We start from the raw sequence: 21,699 nt of genomic DNA, 5'->3' as shown, positions 1-21,699 counted from the left end.
CATCTTCAATGGGTTAAACTAAGCTATACAAGAGCTGAAGGTGTGCAGCTGGTCTAGCTGATGAGAAGTGATGGATTGAGAGTATACAGTGTGGGGTGGGGAGTGTTGAGGAGGGGGTGCTGTTAATGAGAAGTGATGGATTGATAGTACACAGTGTGGGGTGGGGAGTGTTGAGGAGGGGGTGCTGTTAATGAGAAGTGATGGATTGAGAGTATACAGTGTGGGCTGGGGAGTGTTGAGGAGGGGGTGCTGTTAATGAGAAGTGATGGATTGAGAGTATACAGTGTGGGCTGGGGAGTGTTGAGGAGGGGGTGCTGTTCATGAGAAGTGATGGACTGAGAGTATACAGTGTGGGCTGGGGAGTGTTGAGGAGGGGGTGCTGTTAATGAGAAGTGATGGACTGAGAGTATACAGTGTGGGCTGGGGAGTGTTGAGGAGGGGGTGCTGTTAATGAGAAGTGATGGATTGATAGTACACAGTGTGGGGTGGGGAGTGTTGAGGAGGGGGTGCTGTTAATGAGAAGTGATGGATTGAGAGTATACAGTGTGGGCTGGGGAGTGTTGAGGAGGGGGTGCTGTTAATGAGAAGTGATGGATTGAGAGTATACAGTGTGGGCTGGGGAGTGTTGAGGAGGGGGTGCTGTTCATGAGAAGTGATGGACTGAGAGTATACAGTGTGGGCTGGGGAGTGTTGAGGAGGGGGTGCTGTTAATGAGAAGTGATGGACTGAGAGTATACAGTGTGGGGTGGGGAGTGTTGAGGAGGGGGTGCTGTTAATGAGAAGTGATTAATTGAGAGTATACAGTGTGGGGTGGGGAGTGTTAAGGAGGGGGTGCTGTTAATGAGAAGTGATGGACTGAGAGTATACAGTGTGGGCTGGGGAGTGTTGAGGAGGGGGTGCTGTTAATGAGAAGTGATGGACTGAGATTATACAGTGTGGGCTGGGGAGTGTTGAGGAGGGGGTGCTGTTAATGAGAAGTGATGGATTGAGAGTATACAGTGTGGGGTGGGGAGTGTTGAGGAGGGGGTGCTGTTAATGAGAAGTGATGGACTGAGAGTATACAGTGTGGGCTGGGGAGTGTTGAGGAGGGGGTGCTGTTAATGAGAAGTGATGGATTGAGAGTATACAGTGTGGGGTGGGGAGTGTTGAGGAGGGGGTGCTGTTAATGAGAAGTGATGGACTGAGAGTATACAGTGTTGGCTGGGGAGTGTTGAGGAGGGGGTGCTGTTAATGAGAAGTGATGGACTGAGAGTATACAGTGTGGGCTGGGGAGTGTTGAGGAGGGGGTGCTGTTAATGAGAAGTGATGGACTGAGAGTATACAGTGTGGGCTGGGGAGTGTTGAGGAGGGGGTGCTGTTAATGAGAAGTGATGGACTGAGAGTATACAGTGTGGGCTGGGGAGTGTTGAGGAGGGGGTGCTGGAGATGAACTGTGCTGGAGCTGGGAGCTGTAAGTTGGGAGCTGTGTGCTATGCCGAGCAGCCGAACAGGAGCAGTAGTTGAGGATCAGTGGGTTTCCTACCTGGGAGCAGTGTGTTCATGAGCAGTGAGATATACACCCCTTCCCTTTACACCTCTCTCCCTCTCTCTTTCTCAAGCACTTAGCCTGCGTAGACTGGCTGCACAGGGCTTTCATGTGTTTTAAATGGGATATTTTAGTCTTTTAGAGGCTGTTAGCTTGACTAACCATCTGGAAGTGTCTGATAGCTTGATCCCAGAGTCAAGAAGTGACTGAAATCATTTGAACCCAACAGAGCCTCACGGGCTTGTGCCAGCTGGGCACCCGGAAGATGTGAAAAACCTGCTTTCATTTGATCCCACAATATTGTACCGTCTCCTTTCATTCAGTTTGTAACTTTGTTATCTTTTTGGTGTTTGTCTATCCAGAGCGGACATTTCAGTTCTTCTATACTTCACACCCTCAGCTTCTGGGAGGATTCAGGACTGTACCTGTAGTGTTCTTTGAGCAGCTTCACAATAGTATTACCCTGCTATCATTGGCTCCTTCAACTGGCAGTCAAACATTTGAAAGATACAATAGGCTGAATCACTTCTGCTGTTTTTTTTTTTTTTACTTACATCAGACCCAGCAGTCCCTGGACAAAGACCTGAATGAAATAGGCTGGTCTGCTGGTATAGTTTAGTTAAAAAGACCTGTATGAAATAGGCTGGTCTGCTGGTATTGTTTAGTTACAAAGACCTGTATGAAATAGGCTGGTCTGCTGGTATTGTTTAGTTAAAAAAGACCTGTATGAAATAGGCTGGTCTGCTGGTATTGTTTAGTTACAAAGACCTGTATGAAATAGGCTGGTCTGCTGGTATTGTTTAGTTACAAAGACCTGTATGAAATAGGCTGGTCTGCTGGTATTGTTTAGTTACAAAGACCTGTATGAAATAGGCTGGTCTGCTGGTATTGTTTAGTTACAAAGACCTGTATGAAATTGGCTGGTCTGCTGCTATTGTTTAGTTAAAGCAACACTGTGTGGTCATTGTTTATAATATAATATATTTTATGTGTGTTTAACATTTTCTCCAAAGCTATTTTGTGCACTTCATGTTACCAGAGAGCAGCTGCTGTTGACAGACCACTTAGTTTATGTTCATTTCAGAAGTAGGTTCAAAAAACATTTATTGAAAATTAAAACTTTACAAAACATTTAAAGAAAAAGTACATGAAAAAAAGGTTTGAATTCATTGAAGTACAGAAACGTAAAAAAAAGGTTATGAAAATGTTGTTTCTTTAAATACATGTTTTGGTTTTAATTTAAAACTTGATTATAAAGATTGTTGACCTGAAACGGTGCATTGAATAATAATAATAAACAATAAAATTAATAAACAATAAACTTCTCACTCTCTCTAAACAACTTGATTTAACTTGATTTAAATCACCATTTTTTTTAAAATAAAGAGTCTTAATAAAACAGTGCTTGGAACAGTCCTTAAGGTTGTGTGAATAGGGCCCTACATTTCCAATGGAACCACACCAAGTGAAAAGAATTGCTTTTAATCAGGCTCTGCGCAGATGCAGAGTTTGTCCTGAAGAGGGCGACAAAGGCCAGGCTTGAAACATGCTTCTGCTTTTCCACTGTGGGCAGATTGCACATGTAATGCAATTTGATTTTGATTTTCGTTATCCATGGAAATGTTTTTTTTTTTTCTTGTGATGATATTTCACTTACATTATTGTTAAAATAAGCAAAACATTATAATATTGAAACTTTGAACTGCCTGACGAGTAGACCCGATGCATCTAATTAAATGCTCGTTAGGTTAATTATCCAACCATTTCAGAAATCCGAAAATAAACAAAATTATAATAATAACACGAGGAAAAGGCATCTTGTACCTATTGGTTGCCTGCATAAAGGTATGTATGAAGCCCCAGGATTTATAGATTTACCAGATGTATCTAAATCCCAAATAGTTCAGCTAGATACTATAAATATCTATAAATATCCATTTGAAAGACAAAATCTCATTTGAAAGAAGAACATGGTTTTCTGAGAATCTTGCCCATCATGTTTTTCAAGCCTGCACATTTGAGACCTATGTAGCCAATTTCAATATAGGAACACATTCTGGAATTATTTAGTTAGCTACAATCACCTTAAGAGATACTTATGTATTTATAACCAATAAATAATCAGTACATATCGAACATTTTATGCTGAAACACCTGTCCAGTTGTGAGTGTTTACAATTACAAAAACAATAACCTAACAGAGATTAAACAGTAAAAATGAGGCTGCCTCGGCCCCAAGTGTAATAACAAATAATTCAATTTGTTTCACTCTGCAGGTGGCGCCATTTTACCCCATAACTATCATACAAAGTTGTGTCAGATTGAACATTCCCTTCACCCGAGGAGTGGAGAGGACAGACGGAGTCCAATACAAAGGTTTTCTTACAACACAAAACAGTTTAGTTCAGCTGGCAGATTGTTACAGTGGAATCATGCCTAATACAAAACCCAGGATAGAGCGGCTCAGTGAATGTGGTTTTGAATTTGTAAAGGAGGGAGCTTTTGTCGGAGACTCTATAAAATGACAGAGTACCGGCATTAAAGTCCAGATGCACTCCTATTCTGGAGGAGCAGGGGGCAGTTATTGTAGTTTCATTGTTATTGTGCCATGCAGTGTAACTGGAACCACAGCAATGCAAACTCCAGGACTTGTCATTGTATCCAAGGATACAAGAATGATGCTCTCCTTTCCTGCTGATTCCTTTATATGTGACTCCTATAAGAGCCCCTCCCCCACTCAACTCAATCTCCCAGTAACAGCGAGTTTTAGACAAACCCTCTCTGCAAAGCACTTGGAGATAGCTGTCAAATCTATCTGGGTGATCAGGATATGGCTTGGTCTCACTCCTCAGGTTCACCTTTCTGTTCCCTTCAGACAGACAGAGGTTTCTATGCACTGTGTTGGGGTCCATTGTGAGTTTACAGGAATCTGATTGAAGAGGACAGATGGTTAGAAAAGTCAAATCACTGAGAAAATCTCCACTAGGTTTTAATGGTACAGAACCAACAAAAAGACTGATACTGTAAATACATATTACAGCAGGTCCTTTTTATAAGGGCTGTTTCTGACATAAGGCTACAACTTGACAACAGAAGAGGCATTGAGGTGCAAAGGTACATGAGGGAGTAATAGGATAATTTAGGGTTATTTTGGGTAAGTTTGTGTGAATTCATTTTGCAGCTGGCAATCAATGCACAAAGTCATGATGCTGTTGATTGTAAATATTATACACTCAGTTCCAACAAGTATTAAGACAGATGAATACGTGCAGAATGACTGGAGGTGGGGCATTTATTGCCATTGACCTTTCTCTCCCTAAATATCTTGGTATCCCTGAATAGTGTTAACTCTTCTCAAAATTGAGTAACACAGCTTTCAATCAAATGTTTCAGTGTAAACAGACTTACATTTTATAAACTTAGCTCTGTTCTTTTGCTTTGGAGCCTGCGGATTGTCAACTTCATTTTTATTCACTGGGTAGAAAAAAGAGAGAGAAATAGAATTGAAACTTGTGGATTAATACACAACACACACACGCCTCCAAACAGCAATCTGAGGAGAAAAAAGGCTTATTCATGGAATTTCAGGTTGTTAAAATATGTACTTCATGATGTTCACGATTACAATTAATATGTGTTCCTTCCATATCGGTGCAGCTGCCAAAGTCAATGTGAACACGTCTGCCACTGCACTGGAGTCTTGTGTTTGTTCCTCTCTATCAGATATCTTTGCCCAACATTATGGTGTCCATATTAGGACACTTGTGCATCAAACATACAACAGTCATTGTCTGCTCCATCCTCAAATCACTCTTTCCACCCTGTTTCATCAGTCCCTCCTCCCTGCTCCCTCCTCCATGCTGCCTTCTCTATGCTCCCTCCTCCATGTTCCCTCCTCCCTGCTCCTTCCTCCCTCCTCCATGCTCCATCCTCCCTAATCCCTCCTCTATACTCCCTCATCCATGCTCCTTCTTCTATGCTCCCTCCTCCCTCATAATAATAATAATAATAATAATAATAATAATAATAATAATAATAATAATAATAATAATGCTACTACTACTTCTTCTAATACGACGACTACTACTACTACTACTACTACTACTAAGAGTTCACACATTTGTGGAGCTCCTCAGCTAGCAAACAAAAACTAAAAAAAACAGTTCTTAAAACGTTTCTTGAACGTGTATGCTCCGTCCTCGGTCGCAGCCAACTGGGTGGAGTCGGAGGATAAAGTTGCTGCTAGGCTGAGGTCGTGGTCGGGTCTGTTGAAACTGCTTTCCTTCAGGGGCAGGGCTCTGGTGATCAACCAACTGGTGGCGTCGATGCTTTGGCATCGACTCACCGTCCTGAGCCCGCCCCCTGAGTTTGTGTCCAGGGTCCAGAGGAAGCTGACGGACTTCTTCTGGGCCGGAAAGCACTGGGTCTCTGCGGCGGTTCTGAGCCTCCCTCTGGCCGAGGGAGGGCAAGGGTTGGTGTGCATCAAGAGCCAGGTGCACACCTTCCGCCTCCAGATGCTGCAGAGATTCCTGTACGCAGACCCGGCCCCGCAGTGGTGCACGCTGGCGTCGCTTTTGTTACGCCAGCTGCACGACCTGGGCTACGACCGGCAGCTGTTTTGGATCGACCTCCGGGGAATCCGTCTCCCCGAGCTGCCGGTCTTTTACCAGGACCTGCTCAGGACCCGGAGCATGTTTTCTGTCGGCCGAGATGCCGTTCCGACCGAGGGCGAGGAACTCCTGCTGGAGCCCCTGCTGCACAACCCCCACCTGGGTGCGCAGGTGTTGGAGTCCCCCTCGGTGCGGCGCGCGCTGATCTCGGCCAAGGTGACCAGAGTCTGGGATCTGCTGGATCGCGAGCGGTCCGAGTGGCTGACCCCCGAGTCGCTCGTCGCCAGGGCGGCTCGGGGGACCGTCAGGACGGCCGGCCGCGCGATCCGGGAGTGCAAAGCAGCGTTGCACCCAGACTCTGTCAGGTATCTCGAGGGAGTTCTCAGGACCGGGGAGCCATCTTCCATCCCCCCCCTGCCCCCGGCTCTCCGGTCCTGCTGATCGAACCCAAGGCCCGAGCCCCCTCTCGGCCTCCCCTCGAGAACAACCTGAGCAGGATCTCGCGGTTCTCCTCGACGCCCCTCCGATCGGCGTCGAGGGGGACCCTGTACGCGATGACGCTCCACACCCTCCACTTCCTCGCCCTCGTCTCCCGCCGAGACACCGCTTGGCGGGAGACCCTCCGACCACCGGAGGGCATCGGTCCCCAGTGGGAGGCCCTGTACTCCCCGCTGGTCTCCAGGGGAGCTGGGGACTTGGGGTGGAGGGTCCTGCACGGAGCGCTCGCGTCAGGAGAGATCCTGCGTCACTTTACCGACTCGGACGCCGCATGCCCTTTCTGCGGTCAGTCCGAGTCGGTAAGCCACATTTATTTTTTGTGCGCCAGGCTGCAGCCGTTTTTTCTTTTATTGAAAAACCTTTTGCTGCAGTTCTGGCTGCATTTCTCCCCAACCCTCCTCATTTTCGGGCACCCTGTCCGTGGCTCCACCAGGAAAAGAGACCTCCTCGTGAATCTGCTCCTGGCTCTTGCTAGACTCGCCGTTTACAAGACCAGGAAGCGTAAGATGATCGGGGAGGGTCTCTTTGATTGTGGGGCCATGTTCAGGGCCCTCGCCCGATCCCGGGTTAAGTTAGAGCTCGCCCACGCGGAGTCCGCTGGCGACATGGCCACCTTTGTCGACCAGTGGGCTCTGGGGGGCGTGCTCTGTACCACCTCCCCTTTGGTTTTGCATATATAATTTACAGTCCTTTTTACCGTTTTTTTCAGTTAAATTAGTTAAGGTTCGTCTTTTTTAGCACCCTCAAGGGTGCTAATTTGAATTTTTGTCCAGCTGTCTTTGGACAGCTGGTGTAGTCCCGTCAAACGGACCTTAAATAGGACTACTACTACTAATAATAATAATAATAATAATAATTTCAGGCATTGACTCCTAGTTCAGGCCTTGACTACTGCAACTCCCTCCTGGCTGGCCTTCCTGCCTCTGCTACCTGTCCACTCCAGCTCATCCAAAACTCTGCTGCTTGCCTTGTGTTTTCTCTTCCGTTTCTCCCACGCTACACCACTGCTCTGCTCTCTGCATTGGCTCCCTATCGTGGCTCGCATCCAATTCAAAACTCTTGTACGGGCCTATTACTGTCTTGACCTTTGTGATGCCTCTTATCTACAGACAGAAGAAGAATTGAGCGCCACAACACATGAAAAACCCCAGGAAATATTAGGTTATTATCATAAGAGTTTTTTTTTTTAAAGAGGTTAATACCCATTTCGCATTTGAAAGGGAACATGCTTTTAAGTTACAAGTTCAAAGTGTTCACTTTGGTTGCAGTCGCTTTATCACTCCTAGTACAGACCACAGTAATTGTGGTTTCGCTGTACTGTCTCACATAATGCAAACCTTATGTTAAACTGTGTTCATGTTATCAAAGTTGTTGCTATTTAAAATACAATTCTTTATGGAGTTCACTCTCTGTCTAAAATCTCACTGACATAAACTTAGCAGAGTAAGCCCCCCCAACAAGCAACACAGAACTTTAGAACTCTGCCAGGGAAAAAATAATGCATGGGACAGTGTGTGTGATACATGAGAATTGCATGCCCCCCTCGGGGTGGGATGCCTGGATAACCCCATCATGTGCATTACATTTTCTTATAACACGGTTTGGAAAAATAACTTCCTCTGATTGGTTAAACAGCATCACGTGACCGTGCGTATATATATATCGTATACCATGGCTTGCATACTAATGAGCCGCTTCACACTAAATAAATCACTACGCACCACTACGTTCTAAATTCCATGACAAACTGCCATTTTATTTGTTATTAGTTACAAAACCACTGCCAAAAATGTGTGGCATCTCACCTCTTTTCTTTAATGTATTTCGGGATGGAACTCCAGGTAACATCACATTTCTGAATGAAGACAGCAGTCCACCTGAAAAATAAAATAAAAAATAAGTGCACCAGCAAGAGCAGACACAGTAGATGAGGAACAGCTAAAAGAAATAGAAGAAAACAAAGATAGAAAAAACACAAACAAAAAAAAACTACAGCATGAGCTGATTAATGTACTTCAAGAAAAAAATATGGACATTCATTTTATAGAAATAAGTCAAAAAAATCTCAACTACGTTACATATCACACACCATCCTATGCAGTATTCTATAGATATTGTACAGCTCTTTTCTGTCCTTCCATTTCTACCTATTTTTTTAAATAAAACAGCATTCAATTCAATTAAATAGCATCACTGTAGCCCGGTTGGAAATTAGTTCTGTTTTTTATATATATATATATATATATACAGTATATAGTTACTAGTTATTATTTGTGTATAGTTTGTATGCACCAGACGCTACACCACAAACAAACTCATAGCCACAGAAGGCTCCTGGTTCAAATCCCACCTCAGCCACTCTCATGGTGTGACCTTGAGCAAGTCACTTAACCTCCTTGTGCTCTGTCTTTCGGGTGAGATGTAATTGTAAGTGACTCTGCAGCTGATGCATAGTTCACACACCCTAGTCTCTGTTAGTCGCCTTGGACAAAGGCGTATGCTAAATAAATAAACAAATAAAAAATAAGCTACAGCAACAAACACAATGGAAAGAAGAAAAGGTAGGCGGGTATGACATTGCTGCAAAGTTAAGCAGTATTTTCTATAAAAAAATTATAAAAAAAGTACATAGAAACCTAAATCCCTACAACACAAGTGACCCCACTATCTTAAAACTCAAAGAAATGGCACCATCTTTACAACACCATTTAAAATAAAAAATAATACAGATTTAGAAAAGTTATGTTGTAGTATTACGTGGACTTTTTGATAACTGCATTGGTGTGCACTTCCTGTGTTTCTCTTTGATCGTAGATACACCACCCCTGCTGCCCTCACCTCCTCAGTCACCACTTTCTACCGGGTGGTAAAGGCGGCGGTACTGGCCTTCTTACACCCTCCTCCTGGACCCCTGCACCTTCTCCCCCAATTATTACCACCTTCCCTTCTTTTGAGTACCAACTTACCTCCTTTACCTCCTCCCACCGCATTACCTTCCTTGTCATCTATCATCCCCCTGGCCCTTCCTCCACATTCTTCGATCATCTTGATGGCCTCCTCTCCCCCTCCTACCCCTCCCTCACCCATTCATTCTCCTAGGAGATTTAAACCTCCACCTACATTGCTCCCCCATTGCTTCTGCCCTTCTCCCCCTCAACAACTCATTTAACCTCTCGCTTCTCCCTTCGCCCCCTACCCACTCCTCTGGTAATAGCCTCAACCTTATCTTCCTCTCCAGCTGTAAGGCAACATCATCCACCATAACTGCCCCCCGACCCCCCTCTGATCATCTCCTCCTTTCCCTCACCCTCTCCCTACCCTCCCCCTCTCCCTCCACTCTGCTACCCTTGCTCCCTGTCCTCCGTCGTAATCTCTGTACTATAGACACCCTGATCTCCCTCTCCTCTTCGCTGCTTCCCTCTATCTCTGACTCCTCTTTCCTTCACCCGGACTTAGCCTCTCCCACCCTATCTAGTGCGCTATCCTCTTCCCTCAACTCCCTAGCCCCCTTATGTCCTTATTCTCCTTCACATAGGCCTCCTCAACCATGGCTCACTCTTTCCCTTAAATCAGATCGACATTCATTGCGCCGGGCTGAGCGACTCTGAAAGTCATCTCCCTCACCTTTGAACCTCCAAACCTATCATTCCCTCCTTTCTAATTTCCTCTCTGCTTTGGAACTAGCCAAACATGACTACTTCCAAACTCTCATCACTGCTTTGGCTCCCCATCCACATCAGCTTTTCTTAACCCTCAATAAACTACTCCGTCCCCCTCCTTCACCCCAATCTTCAGTCCTCCCAACCCTCACTGCTAGTGATTTCTCTCAATATTTCACAAGCAATTTCACTATTCGTCTACAACTCCGGACTCTCCCCCAGACTAGCCCCCATCCCCAGCTCCCCATTCTACCTCCATCTGCTCCTAATGCCCCCTTTACTGACTTTCCCCCCACATCTTATTCTGAACTCTCCTCCATCATTTCCAAGGCCCACCTAACCTCTTCCCCCTGGATCCCGTCCCTGCTTCCCTCATACCGCCTTTACTCCCTCTTATCCTCCCCTATCTAGTCTTCCTCTTTAACTCCTCCCTGTCCACCGGTATCTGCCCTGCCACTTTTAAATCAGCTACCATCATTCCTCTGTTAAAAAAAACAACTCTCGACCCTGCCTGCCCTGCCAAATACCGCCCAATCTCTCTCCTTTCATATTTTTCAAAACTCCTTGAGCGTCTAGTTCACGTACGCCTATCACAATACATATCCGCCAACTCCCTCTACCCCCGATTCCAATCTGGTTTCCGTCCTTCCCATTCCACGGAGACTGCCCTCCTCACAGTCCAGAATCATCTGGCCAACTCCTCCCACGCTGGCTTTTCTTCAATTCTCATTCTCCTTGATCTTTCCTCTGCCTTTGACACAGTCGATTATCCCATCCTCCTCTCCACCCTTTCCATCCTCGGCATTTCTGGAACACCCCTTAGCTGGCTGCACTCATACCTATCCTCCCGCACCTCTGCTGTTGCTTTCAACAGCCTCACCTGTCCCCCCTTCCCTCTGACTGTTGGTGTTCCCCAGGACTCTGTCCTCGGACCCTTGTTATTCTCTCTGTACACCTCACCTCTTGAAACTGTAATCTCTTCATTTAACTTCCCCCACCATTTCTTTCCTGTCAACACCCAGATTTTCTTTTCCTTCCCTTACTTCACCCCTGACCTTTCCACCCGTATAACTGCTTGCCTGACTGCTATCCAATCTTGGATGGCACACCATTACCTCCTCATTAACCCATCAAAAACTGAAATCCTTCTCTTCACCTCCCCTTCTTCTCCCCCTCCCACCCCCACCATTTCATTTCCTCCCCTGTCCCTCATTCCGGTCAACCTCGGCGTCATCTTTGACGCTACCCTTTCCCTTGCTGATCATATCATAGTTCATAGTTCATAGTTCCAAAAAAATCTGGCTCTTTTCATATGCTACAAGTTGAAAAAATGACTATAGAACATAAAAAAATGAAAAGCGTTTGTTGTTTTTTTATGTATTTTTTCTGGATATCTCCTTCCAGTGTGGTACTGAGTAAGACTTTTATCACACCTGATAAAAGTTTTAGTCTTGATGCCCAAAGGGTTACCTTGAATTCAAGCCCTGAACCATGCCTGTGCTGTCTATACTTTGGAAGATATTTTGATTTATTTAAGGGCACAGCCCCCCAGGCGGAAATTGTCTGTGAGGGGCTGGGGTTTTGACAGGTTAAGCTTAGCTGCCCATTTACAGAAAAGTAGTGCTCAGAGAAGTTTGTAGTCCGCTCAGTACAAAAAAAAATAAAAAATAGAGGGAACATTGGATGCGGCTAAGCGATCTGTTCCTTGTTTATGGTTGAGACTAACCTAAAAGGACAGAGAGTGTTTTGTCTTATTCTAATTGTACATTGCTGTGTATTGCCCGGGATTATTTTTTGTGGTCACCAGACCGGGATTATAAATAAAACCTGTTTGGATTGTGAACTTTGTTGTCTGTCTTCTGTTTCATAACCGCGTCACCTCTACACCTGAGCACTGCAAACCTGGAGACCTAAATTCCATCCAAACAGGTTTGTACTGCTGCAAATTACAATACGGGGACCCAAGGTAAAACAACAGAGTGTGTTACCAATACTGGTAGTTTACTGGTATTGGACTACTGAGACTTCAGCAATGAAACTAAACCCACACAAAATAAAACAAAAATGTGAGGAACAATCAAGTATGAGACAAGTTCATTCTAAATGAATTAGTCAAAACAATCAACTGAGAAATCAGCTCTCTAAAGCTGTAAAATGAAAGCCACTGTGACGGAGCATGGGCTCTACACATGGGGATGCACGTGTGTGTAAGAGTTTGGTGACTGGCAGCCATCCTGGTGAAAGGACAGCCTGGAACCAAGATGGGAACCGTTTTCACAGCCACATGGTGATTGTTTCATTGTGCAAACGTGGGAGTGATTGATTGATTGTTTAATTATTTGATTGTGTAAGTGAATGAGAGAAGTGTAGAATGTGGCCAGGTGGTGATTGATTGAATGATCAATTGTCAGTCAACCCCTGACCATATGGTATAAAAGGCAGAACAATGACTGTTTATTGGAGAGTGTGTAGGAGAGTAGTAATGAGTGAAATCCTGTGTGGCGTACGTTTATGTGAGAAGTGAAAGCCTGTGTGGATGCTTACAGTTTGTTCTTGACAGCCCTCGAGTCAGCCTTTTGCTTATTAGGTTATTTTGAATAAAACCGGACTGTTTGTTTGTGAACCAAACGAACCCCTGGATAATGCATTAGACAGGTACAATGAGCCTTTTTGAACTTGACAACGTCACAATACAAATCATGAAAGAGGTTTCATGCAAATGTTCTTTCATGTGGACCAGCCCAGGTACTTTTTCTGTGAGCTTTGCTTTGAACGCATACAAAGTATGTTTATTGCATCCATTTTATTTGTATGTTTAGTCTTAAAAAAAGGCTCTAACTTGCCAATGAAAGGTTGCTACAGAGAAGGGTGATAATCTAGGAAGATATTTGTGAAATTAAAAAAGTAACTAACCACTAACCTGTGTTTTGTTCAGGTGGACTTCTTGTCTTGACTTTGCAGGTTGTGTCACTGGTCACGGTATACCACAACTTCCCTTCCACTGTGTATCTAAATTGATACTCTGTGTCCGGCTGCAAGCCGGATACAGTGAAGGTCTCTGATTTATCGGTGCCAGATTGAATTGCCCATTCTATCTCATTAATGCACTTATACTCCAGCTGGTATTTTAGTTTCTGATCAGCATCACTACTGGGAGGCACCACTTTCAGAGTTATACTGTCATGGGTGACACCACAGACCTCAGGGACGTCAGGTTTTGATGGAGTCTTGAAATAGGTGCTTTCGAATTGTCTATTTTCATACAGGAGAATGCAGGCTCCAGGAAACTCCTGGTCTTCCTTAGAAGCTATGAAGAACTTTGTTTTCTTATTCTCCCTGTTGCGGTCCACTATCTCCTGGAATACATTCAAAGCCATTCTTATCTTCTGGATATTTTCAGTGCATGCCCATAGCTTGCTGTCTTCATATGTGAAGCTTGGAGGGTTTTTGCTCAGTGGGGTTTGAAGGTAGTTCTTCAGATCTAGAAGGTATGGTTCAGGTTGGTAAAGCGAGGTGAAGGTGAAGCAAACAATATTTTCATTCATGTGGTCTAACACCTCTTGTTCAAGCTTGTTTATGGAAGAAACAACTGGTATGTCTTTTAACTGATCAAGGAAAGACCTCACTACTCTGATTTCTCGTTCTTTGCTTTCCAGCCACGCATTTAGAGCTTTTGGTTTAAAAGGGGACTCTTCATGATTGTTTAAAATGTCTATAAGTGGTTTTTCATCTTTCTTACCTCCGCGGATGGAAGGCAGCATGGTGGACAGTTCGCTCTGGAAATTCAGCTTGTACTCTGTGCACCTTTTTTTCAGTTGTTCAATCTTCTCACTGACTTCAGGAAACTTTTGGGCAACAATACCTTTTAAGATGTCATTGCTTCGCATTTCAGCTGCATTTAACTGCTCCACAATGGCGTAGGCAGATGTTACCAAGGAGTCACTTATGTTCCTTTCAAGCCTGGCAGCCCTGGAATCCAGTTTGATTAACGGGTACAGCCAGACCTTCACAGGCACTGCGTTCTCTCCATTGTCCCCGAGCAATTGCGGAAGAGTTGAGTAGGCTTTCACAGCATCTTGGTAATTCGACGGGTTAGATTCGAGATGAAAATCTCCATAAAATGTACATTTGAATTTTTCAACTTCAGCTAATTCTTTTTCTTTAAAGTCAACAGAGCCTTTACCTTTGATTGGAAATGTTGGTATTTGACTTATTGCAAGCTCCATCTCTCCTCGGATATCGCATTGCTTCCCCTCTAAGGATACCTCCTGGTCAAATACGAAATATGCCTGAGCTCCGTACAGCACAGCGGTGACCACGTGGGTAGCAGTGTTGTCTTCAAACACGCTGGGGTGAGACACTTTCCCTTTGGCCAGGTGATTCATGGTCAGATTCTCAAATGTTGTCGTTGTGTAGTACTGCAGAGTGACTCGGGATTGTCTTGCTGATTTCCTTGTGTCGTTGTAGTAGTTTGCAGCTCCACCCACTTTAACCAAACCTACCAGGAGACTTGCCTTCAGGGAACCTTCCACTTTCAAAGCAGAAGTCTTGTCTTCAATGGAGTCTGAGGTAGTGATGCTGAACTCGGTTTTAGACTGTTTTTTTTTACTTATGCTGCCTTGTAGTTCTTCTAGGTTCCACAATGTAATTCCTGGAATCAAGATAAACAACTTATTTATTGTTATTTGTTATACATTTCTAGACTAACCAAGTGCCTTTACCAATAAAATAAAGCTTCGGTAAATCATAAGATTAACTGGTAAATGTCCGAAAAACAATCTATTTCTTCATAATTCCAGATATTTACCACCTTACTTGGTAAATGTTGACAGTTTCCGGTAAAACGTAAGATTTACCAGATTTTGACTTTTACTGTAACATGCAAACTCTTCAAATGCAGAGTGGCTGATTAACCTGCGGGGGCTCCCTATTGAATCTCTCCTGTTCCTGCGCCTCACACTGGTGCGCTGTCTCACTCGTGTGGACTGAATAAGTGTAAGCAAGGGTCAGCGGTTACCTGGAATGAGGCGATCCTTCCGGCAGTCATACAGCATTCCCAGCTGGAAGGGTCGTCCGAGAGCTGCCATCTCCAGCATCTCATCCCCTCCATTGGCCATGCTTAGGCTGAAGAAGAGGCCCTACAAAACAAGTGTGACACATCTGAACAGTAGCTTCTATCTTCAAGTGTAGTGCAGTGTTGAGAAAGTGAAATTACATTACAGGTCTGGAGCTTTCAAAATTGTAAATGGACAGAATGGAAATCAATGTGCATTTTATTATCATATATACTTAGGTATAAGTAGGCATTTTAATGTTAAACACCAATTTTTGTACTTTAATAACTTTGACCCTGTTCAGTGGATTTGCTCACAATATTGCATGTGTGTTCTCATGGGTTCCATCTCTTGACATGGCCAATTTCGTTCCACTCGTATGTGCGGATTCCGAGATCCGGATAGTGAAAAAAAACCTGTTTTCTTTTGCTGTTTTTTTTTGTGTCACTCTCCAACGCCTTGTAATTTTGGTCTGAAGTTTTCACAGTACAGAAGAGCAGTACAGCTTTTCCTCGCAATTCAGAGTGAACAAAAAAAATATTTTTATACGGTTTTTATTGGTATTTAATCATAATGTTGATTAGAACAAAAGAACATAAGAACATAAGAAAGTTTCCAAACGAGAGGAGGCCATTCGGCCCATCTTGCCCGTTTGGTTGTTAGTAGCTTATTGATCCCAGAATCTCATCAAGCAGCTTCTTGAAGGATCCCAGGGTGTCAGCTTCAACAACATTACTGGGGAGTTGGTTCCAGACCCTCACAATTCTCTGTGTAAAAAAGTGCCTCCTATTTTCTGTTCTGAATGCCCCTTTATCAGCAGAGTGGAGTAGTGGTTAGGGCTCTGGACTCTTGACCGGAGGGTCATGGGTTCACTCCCCGGTGGGGACACTGCTGCTGTACCCTTGAGCAAGGTACTTTACCTAGATTGCTCCACTGTATAACTGTATAAATGGGTAATTGTATGTAAAAATAATGTGATATCTTGTAAGTCGCCCTGGATAAGGGCGTCTGCTAAGAAATAAATTATTTATTATTATTTATTATTTATCTAATCTCCATTTGTGACCCCTGGTCCTTGTTTCTTTTTTCAGGTCAAAAAAGTCCCCTGGGTCGACATTGTCTATACTTTTGAGGATTTTGAATGTTTGAATCAGATCACCGCGTAGTCTTCTTTGTTCAAGACTGTATATATTCAATTCTTTTAGCCTGTCTGCATACGACATGCCTTTTAAACCCAGGATAATTCTGGTTGCTCTTCTTTGTACTCTTTCTAGAGCAGCAATATCCTTTTTGTAACGAGGTGATCAGAACTGAACACAATATTCTAGGTGAGGTCTTACTAATGCATTGTAGAGTTTTAACATTACTTCCCTTGATTTAAATTCAACCCTTCTCACAATATATCCGAGCATCTTGTTGGCCTTTTTTTATAGCTTCCCCACATTGTCAAGATGAAGACATTTCTGAGTCAACATAAACTCCTAGGTCTTTTTCATAGTTCCGTTCTTCAATTTCAGTATCTCCCATATGATATTTATAATGCACATTTGTATTGCCTGCATGAAATACTTTACACTTTTCTCTATTAAATGTCATTTGCCATGTGTCTGCCCAGTTCTGAATGCTGTCGAGATAATTTTGAATGACCTTTGCTGCTGCAACAGTGTTTGCCACTCCTCCTATTTTTGTGTCATCTGCAAATTTAACGAGTTTGCTTACTATACCAGAATCTAAATCATTAATGTAGATTAGGAATAGCAGTGGACCTTATACTGATCCCTGTGGTACACCACTGGTTACCTCGCTGCATTTTGAGGTTTCTCCTCTAATCAGTACTTTCTGTTTTCTACATGTTAACCACTCCCTAATCCATGTGCATGTATTTCCTTGAATCCCTACTGCGTTCAGTTTGAGAATTCATCTTTTATGCGGGACTTTGTCAAAAGCTTTCTGGAAATCTAAATAAACCATGTTGTATGCTTTGCAATGATCCATTTTCAATGTTGCAACCTCAAAAAAGTCAAGTAGGTTAGTTAGTTTCTTAAAACCATGCTGACTGTCTCCCAGGATATTGTTACCATATAGATAATTTTCCATTTTGGATCTTATTATAGTTTCCATAAGTTTACATATAAAAGAAGTCAGGCTTATTGGTCTGTAGTTACCTGGTTTGGTTTTGTCTCCTGAGACTGTTATATTTTGACTATGTTCCTGATAGACTGGATTTAAGTGAGAATGCTTGGATACATAGTTGCCTGCTTAAGAAGTTTGCTATGAGCCTTCTATCCAATATGTTTTAGTTAATTGTAAACCACATCTATACATGTAACGAAGCCAACCAAATAAGGAAGATGTCTTTTGATGTTAAAAGGGACATATATATATTTGTCTCACACAGGATCGCCGCGCTATATTAATTGAAATATACGTGTTCATGGAACTGTGTATATAATCAAACATTAAATGACAAATAGATGCAAAACCTATTTGTTTAAATAGTTTATAATAATATATATGTTAAGTTTAATACATGAATAAATAATACAGATGTACTGTATGTGACAGATTGTATTTCCTAATGTCGACTTGAGGCCTGAAAGAAGGCTAAATATATGTTTGAATAAACATTAGAATGTCATTTTTCTAACAATCCTTTTGATTCTCACTTTTCTTGTTTCCTTAGACATGCTGCAGTCAAATGTGGAATTGCAGTCCTGGGCAAAATGCTGCAGCAGCAGAAGATACCAGATTTAAAATAAATACAGAAATACATGCTTTAAAACAAGTACACCCCCAGATTAAGTAGAAATCCTATAAAATTTATTTCATATAAACAACTTTTGATTGATCGTATTGCATGACAAGAATTCAGTCTAATTCATATATGGGATTATATTAGAGAAGGGAGGTCAATTTGAGTTTTTTTTCCAATTTAAAATGCGTTTAATACTTTAATTGCCTTGTGAAGATGAACTAGTCTTCTGTGAAGATTAAGTTGCTAGGACATTTAAAAAAACACACAAGGTTGTAAAGTGAAGTGAAATGCAACTGTCTAGAAATCATGGGCCATATTGATTGATTAGGCATGTTGATCTGTTAAATAATTTAACTGCGCTTCAGTCCTGTGGTTATTTTTAATCCTTTATTCATATAGCATGTATATCTGTCTGCACGCCCTGAAGTCTGTTCTACATTTTAGATGTGGATAACCAAAATACAAGTCCAGACTATTTTTGTTTTAAAAAATACATTTATTTGTGAGCATTATTTGTGCCACGGTGTATTGTCTGTAGCCAGATTCATGTTCCCCAAACTAAAATTAATTAAAAACAATCATGGTGTTTGTACCACAGACAGTGTGAAGGAGAACGTCAGGATCAGTCAGATAGGCAGCACACTGAAGCAAGCCTGTGTGAAGCAGAAAGCAGCCAGGGCCAGTGAGGAGCCTCACAATGTATTTACACATTCTTAACTGGAATACACATTTATTCTGCTAATAACAATCACATGGTTAGGTACAGATTATATACATGTGCAGATAATACAGGTGTTTGGAGAAATCAGATGAGCATAATTTTGAGACTGGTGTATTTTTAAACATGTTAACCCTAATGCATTAAGCACATTCAAAAGATGTCATGGAAAAATATTTTGCATGAAAGTACTTCACACTACAGCAGTTTCCCAGCATGTGCCATCCCATAAAACAAGGGGTTAACGTCCAGCATTGTAAATAAGAGCTGTGGGAGTGAGTGCCAAACCTGTTGCTTCTTCCATGGCTGCTTCCTTGCTGTTTGCAGTCATGTGCACAATCTGTTCCCTTATGATAAGCTAGGCAATATGGCTTTTATGTACAGTTCTAGATTGTGTATTGAAAACCTGTTTTTTGAAGTTTTCAATGGTGTCTCACTGCCCCTTTTAAAAAGCTGTCCCCCCTTCCCCCTTCCCTGGCACTTACCTACAGACTGACATACTGCAGGGTTATTGAAGGAGCGGTACAGGTACAGCACAATACTGCAGGGTTATTGAAGGAAAGGTGCAGCACAATACTGCAGGGTTATTGAAGGAAAGGTATAGGTACAGCACAATACTGCAGGGTTATTGAAGGAGTGGTACAGCACAATACTGCAGGGTTATTGAAGGAAAGGTACAGGTACAGCACAATACTGCAGGGTTATTGAAGGAGAGGTACAGCACAATACTGCAGGGTTATTGAAGGAGAGGTACAGCACAATACTGCAGGGTTATTGAAGGAGAGGTACAGCAAAATGCTGTATTCGGGCAGTGACTCCTTTGTTCATCTTTTCTCGGATCACCCATCTATTAGAAACCCGGCAGTCGTTCTCATGGTGAGACTTGACTATTAAAACCTGCAGTTTTATAGATAACCAAATGTTTTTCTAATAATACAATATATTCAATGTTTACTTCTTGCTTTTTTTTGGTTGAATTAATTTTAACAGCAAGTAATACATATTTAAAAAACAGTGACAATCTTATTTGTGTGATATCATTGTTTTGAAATGCTTTGTATAATAGAGACTGGGTAAAGGAAAGACAGCGCTTTGTATGATATTAATATAATTTAATAATCTGACCAGTGTCGTTTTATTTAATTAAGCTTTGCAAAAAAAGAAGACTTGAAAGAAAAGTAGTTCCTACAGAGATTGTTTTAAAACGAAAATCCGATTTTTAAGAACTCAATTCTTCTAAGAGAAACTTTCATGAAACAATGCTGTGTTATTCAGGCGTACAAATCTCTCTAAACTACCCCACACATGCATATTCTACTTCTACTTATCTTTAAGACATCTATTTTTCAGGCAATGAATATTTGCTTACCCGCTTCTTGGAGGTGTAATTAATTCAGAGCAGGTAGGTGATGTCAAGTAGGTGAGGGTTTTTCGATCCTCGATTCTGGATTCAAGCTGCAAGGTTGGATCTGACAACCCAAGAGCTCAGGTCGAGATTGAAGATTGAGGACCATTTGGTATAGTTTCACTGGTTTTTATGCCCAATTTTCCAGCTGCCTGCTCATCCTGCTTGACGTCACCACAACCCCCCTGCTTATGTGGTTACAATGTGTTTCGAGAACTAGCAAGCTCGCGAAATGTTTAATAAAAATGATGCTACAAAATACTTATAATAGGTTTAAGCTAAAATGCACATACTGCACTGAGTAAATATAATTATAATGCATTAACTTTGTTATGTATGAATTATATGCTTATTCAACATTTCAGCTATAATAATACTAATACATTTCAGCAAGCTAGCATCCTAGTTAAACATCCTGTCCAGATCCTGTCTTAACACCTCTACTAAAAATATACTCGAGGATATTTCTTGTAGACCAGTTTTTAACTGGTGATGTCGCAAGACCAAGCAACACCTTGGTTTTTGGCTGATGAAAAATGCAGTGTCTAGATGACTATCACTAGGCACAAACTTATTTTCAGAAAAGATGGTTAATTTGGAAAGTACCAGTTATTTTTAATTCTAGAAAGTTCAGTGGCTGTACTTGAAGAAAAAACTTTGGCTGCAGGCAAGCAAGATCTTTTCATCGGGTCAAGTGGGACTCCATCTTTTTCTGTCTCCTCTTGCTTCAGATCCCTTCTTCTCCACGGCAAACAGCAGAACTTCTCCCAGGCATCCAGTATCTTATGTCACAGGTATGGCAAGCTCTCCCTGATTGGCTCCTGTAATGTACTGCAACTCCTTCAGTATGCTCCTGTGGCAAAGTGCCCCCCCTGTGTATGTTATATGTTACGTGTTGTGTGTAAATGTTGGTGTATAGGCATTGGTACACGGGATATAAGCGGGTCTGTGTTTCACGTGTGTGTAAATTGTATATTTATATTAGGCATGGGATGGCACATCACATCACGTGCAAGTAAAAAGTAATAATATGTGAGCACGGGGATTTGCACTTTAATTAATTCACGTGCAGTTGTACCGAGATTCCAATTGAATGATTGACTAGCAATCGCGTCTCGGTACAACTGCATAAAAGCTGCATGTTTTCACTCACTGGTGGTTGGGTGTTCGGTGAGTGGAGAACGGGATAGGAGACGGAGGTAATATTTGTAATAGTGATAGTAATAGTAGTTAAATCTGCTCACCGTGTTTGTCTGTGTCGTCCGTTTTTGTTTGTCTTTTTTGTTTTGGCTCGAGTGCCGTGTCCTGTGTTTTTGTTACAAACCTTTTATTTTCTGTTCTGTTTATTCGCTCAGCTTCACCAAACCACACCTCTCTGTCTGTTTATTTCCTGCTTCTGGTCTGACGCCACCCACTCCGGCTGTCTTTGTGACAGCTCCCTACACTGCAGGCATTCTATAGTTCCAACGGCTTCC

The 21,699-nt window shown here is 42.6% G+C and overlaps 1 protein-coding gene across 1 annotated transcript; it reads right to left on the bottom strand.

Annotated features, from left to right (window-relative positions):
- Positions 1–2,612: 2,612 nt before the first annotated feature.
- On the bottom strand, positions 2,613–20,323 carry LOC117965693 (stonustoxin subunit alpha-like). Its single transcript, XM_059016143.1, has 6 exons — positions 20,189–20,323; positions 15,310–15,430; positions 13,213–14,943; positions 8,439–8,510; positions 4,934–4,999; positions 2,613–4,454 (listed from the first exon to the last, which is right to left on the bottom strand). Exons 2-6 carry the CDS (start codon positions 15,407–15,409, stop codon positions 3,925–3,927), a joined length of 2,499 nt encoding a protein of 832 aa, XP_058872126.1. The 5' UTR covers positions 15,410–15,430; positions 20,189–20,323; the 3' UTR covers positions 2,613–3,924.
- Positions 20,324–21,699: the final 1,376 nt, after the last annotated feature.

This window comes from Acipenser ruthenus, chromosome 52 (genome assembly GCF_902713425.1).
Source record: "Acipenser ruthenus chromosome 52, fAciRut3.2 maternal haplotype, whole genome shotgun sequence".
Taxonomy (NCBI): domain Eukaryota; kingdom Metazoa; phylum Chordata; class Actinopteri; order Acipenseriformes; family Acipenseridae; genus Acipenser; species Acipenser ruthenus.
Note: the sequence above shows the minus strand (reverse complement) of the source record. Positions and strands in the feature narration are given on the sequence as shown.

What these genes read in the sequence shown, in the direction of transcription:
- LOC117965693 (XM_059016143.1), bottom strand. Translation starts at nt 15,409, where the DNA reads ATGGCCAATGGAGGGGATGAGATGCTGGAGATGGCAGCTCTCGGACGA. An exon ending in TCCACCTGAACAAAACACAG is followed by an intron (nt 8,511 to 13,212) that starts GTTAGTGGTTAG and finishes TTTATTTTTCAG; the next exon opens with GTGGACTGCTGTCTTCATTC. An exon ending in AAATACATTAAAGAAAAGAG is followed by an intron (nt 5,000 to 8,438) that starts GTGAGATGCCAC and finishes TTTTCTACCCAG; the next exon opens with TGAATAAAAATGAAGTTGAC.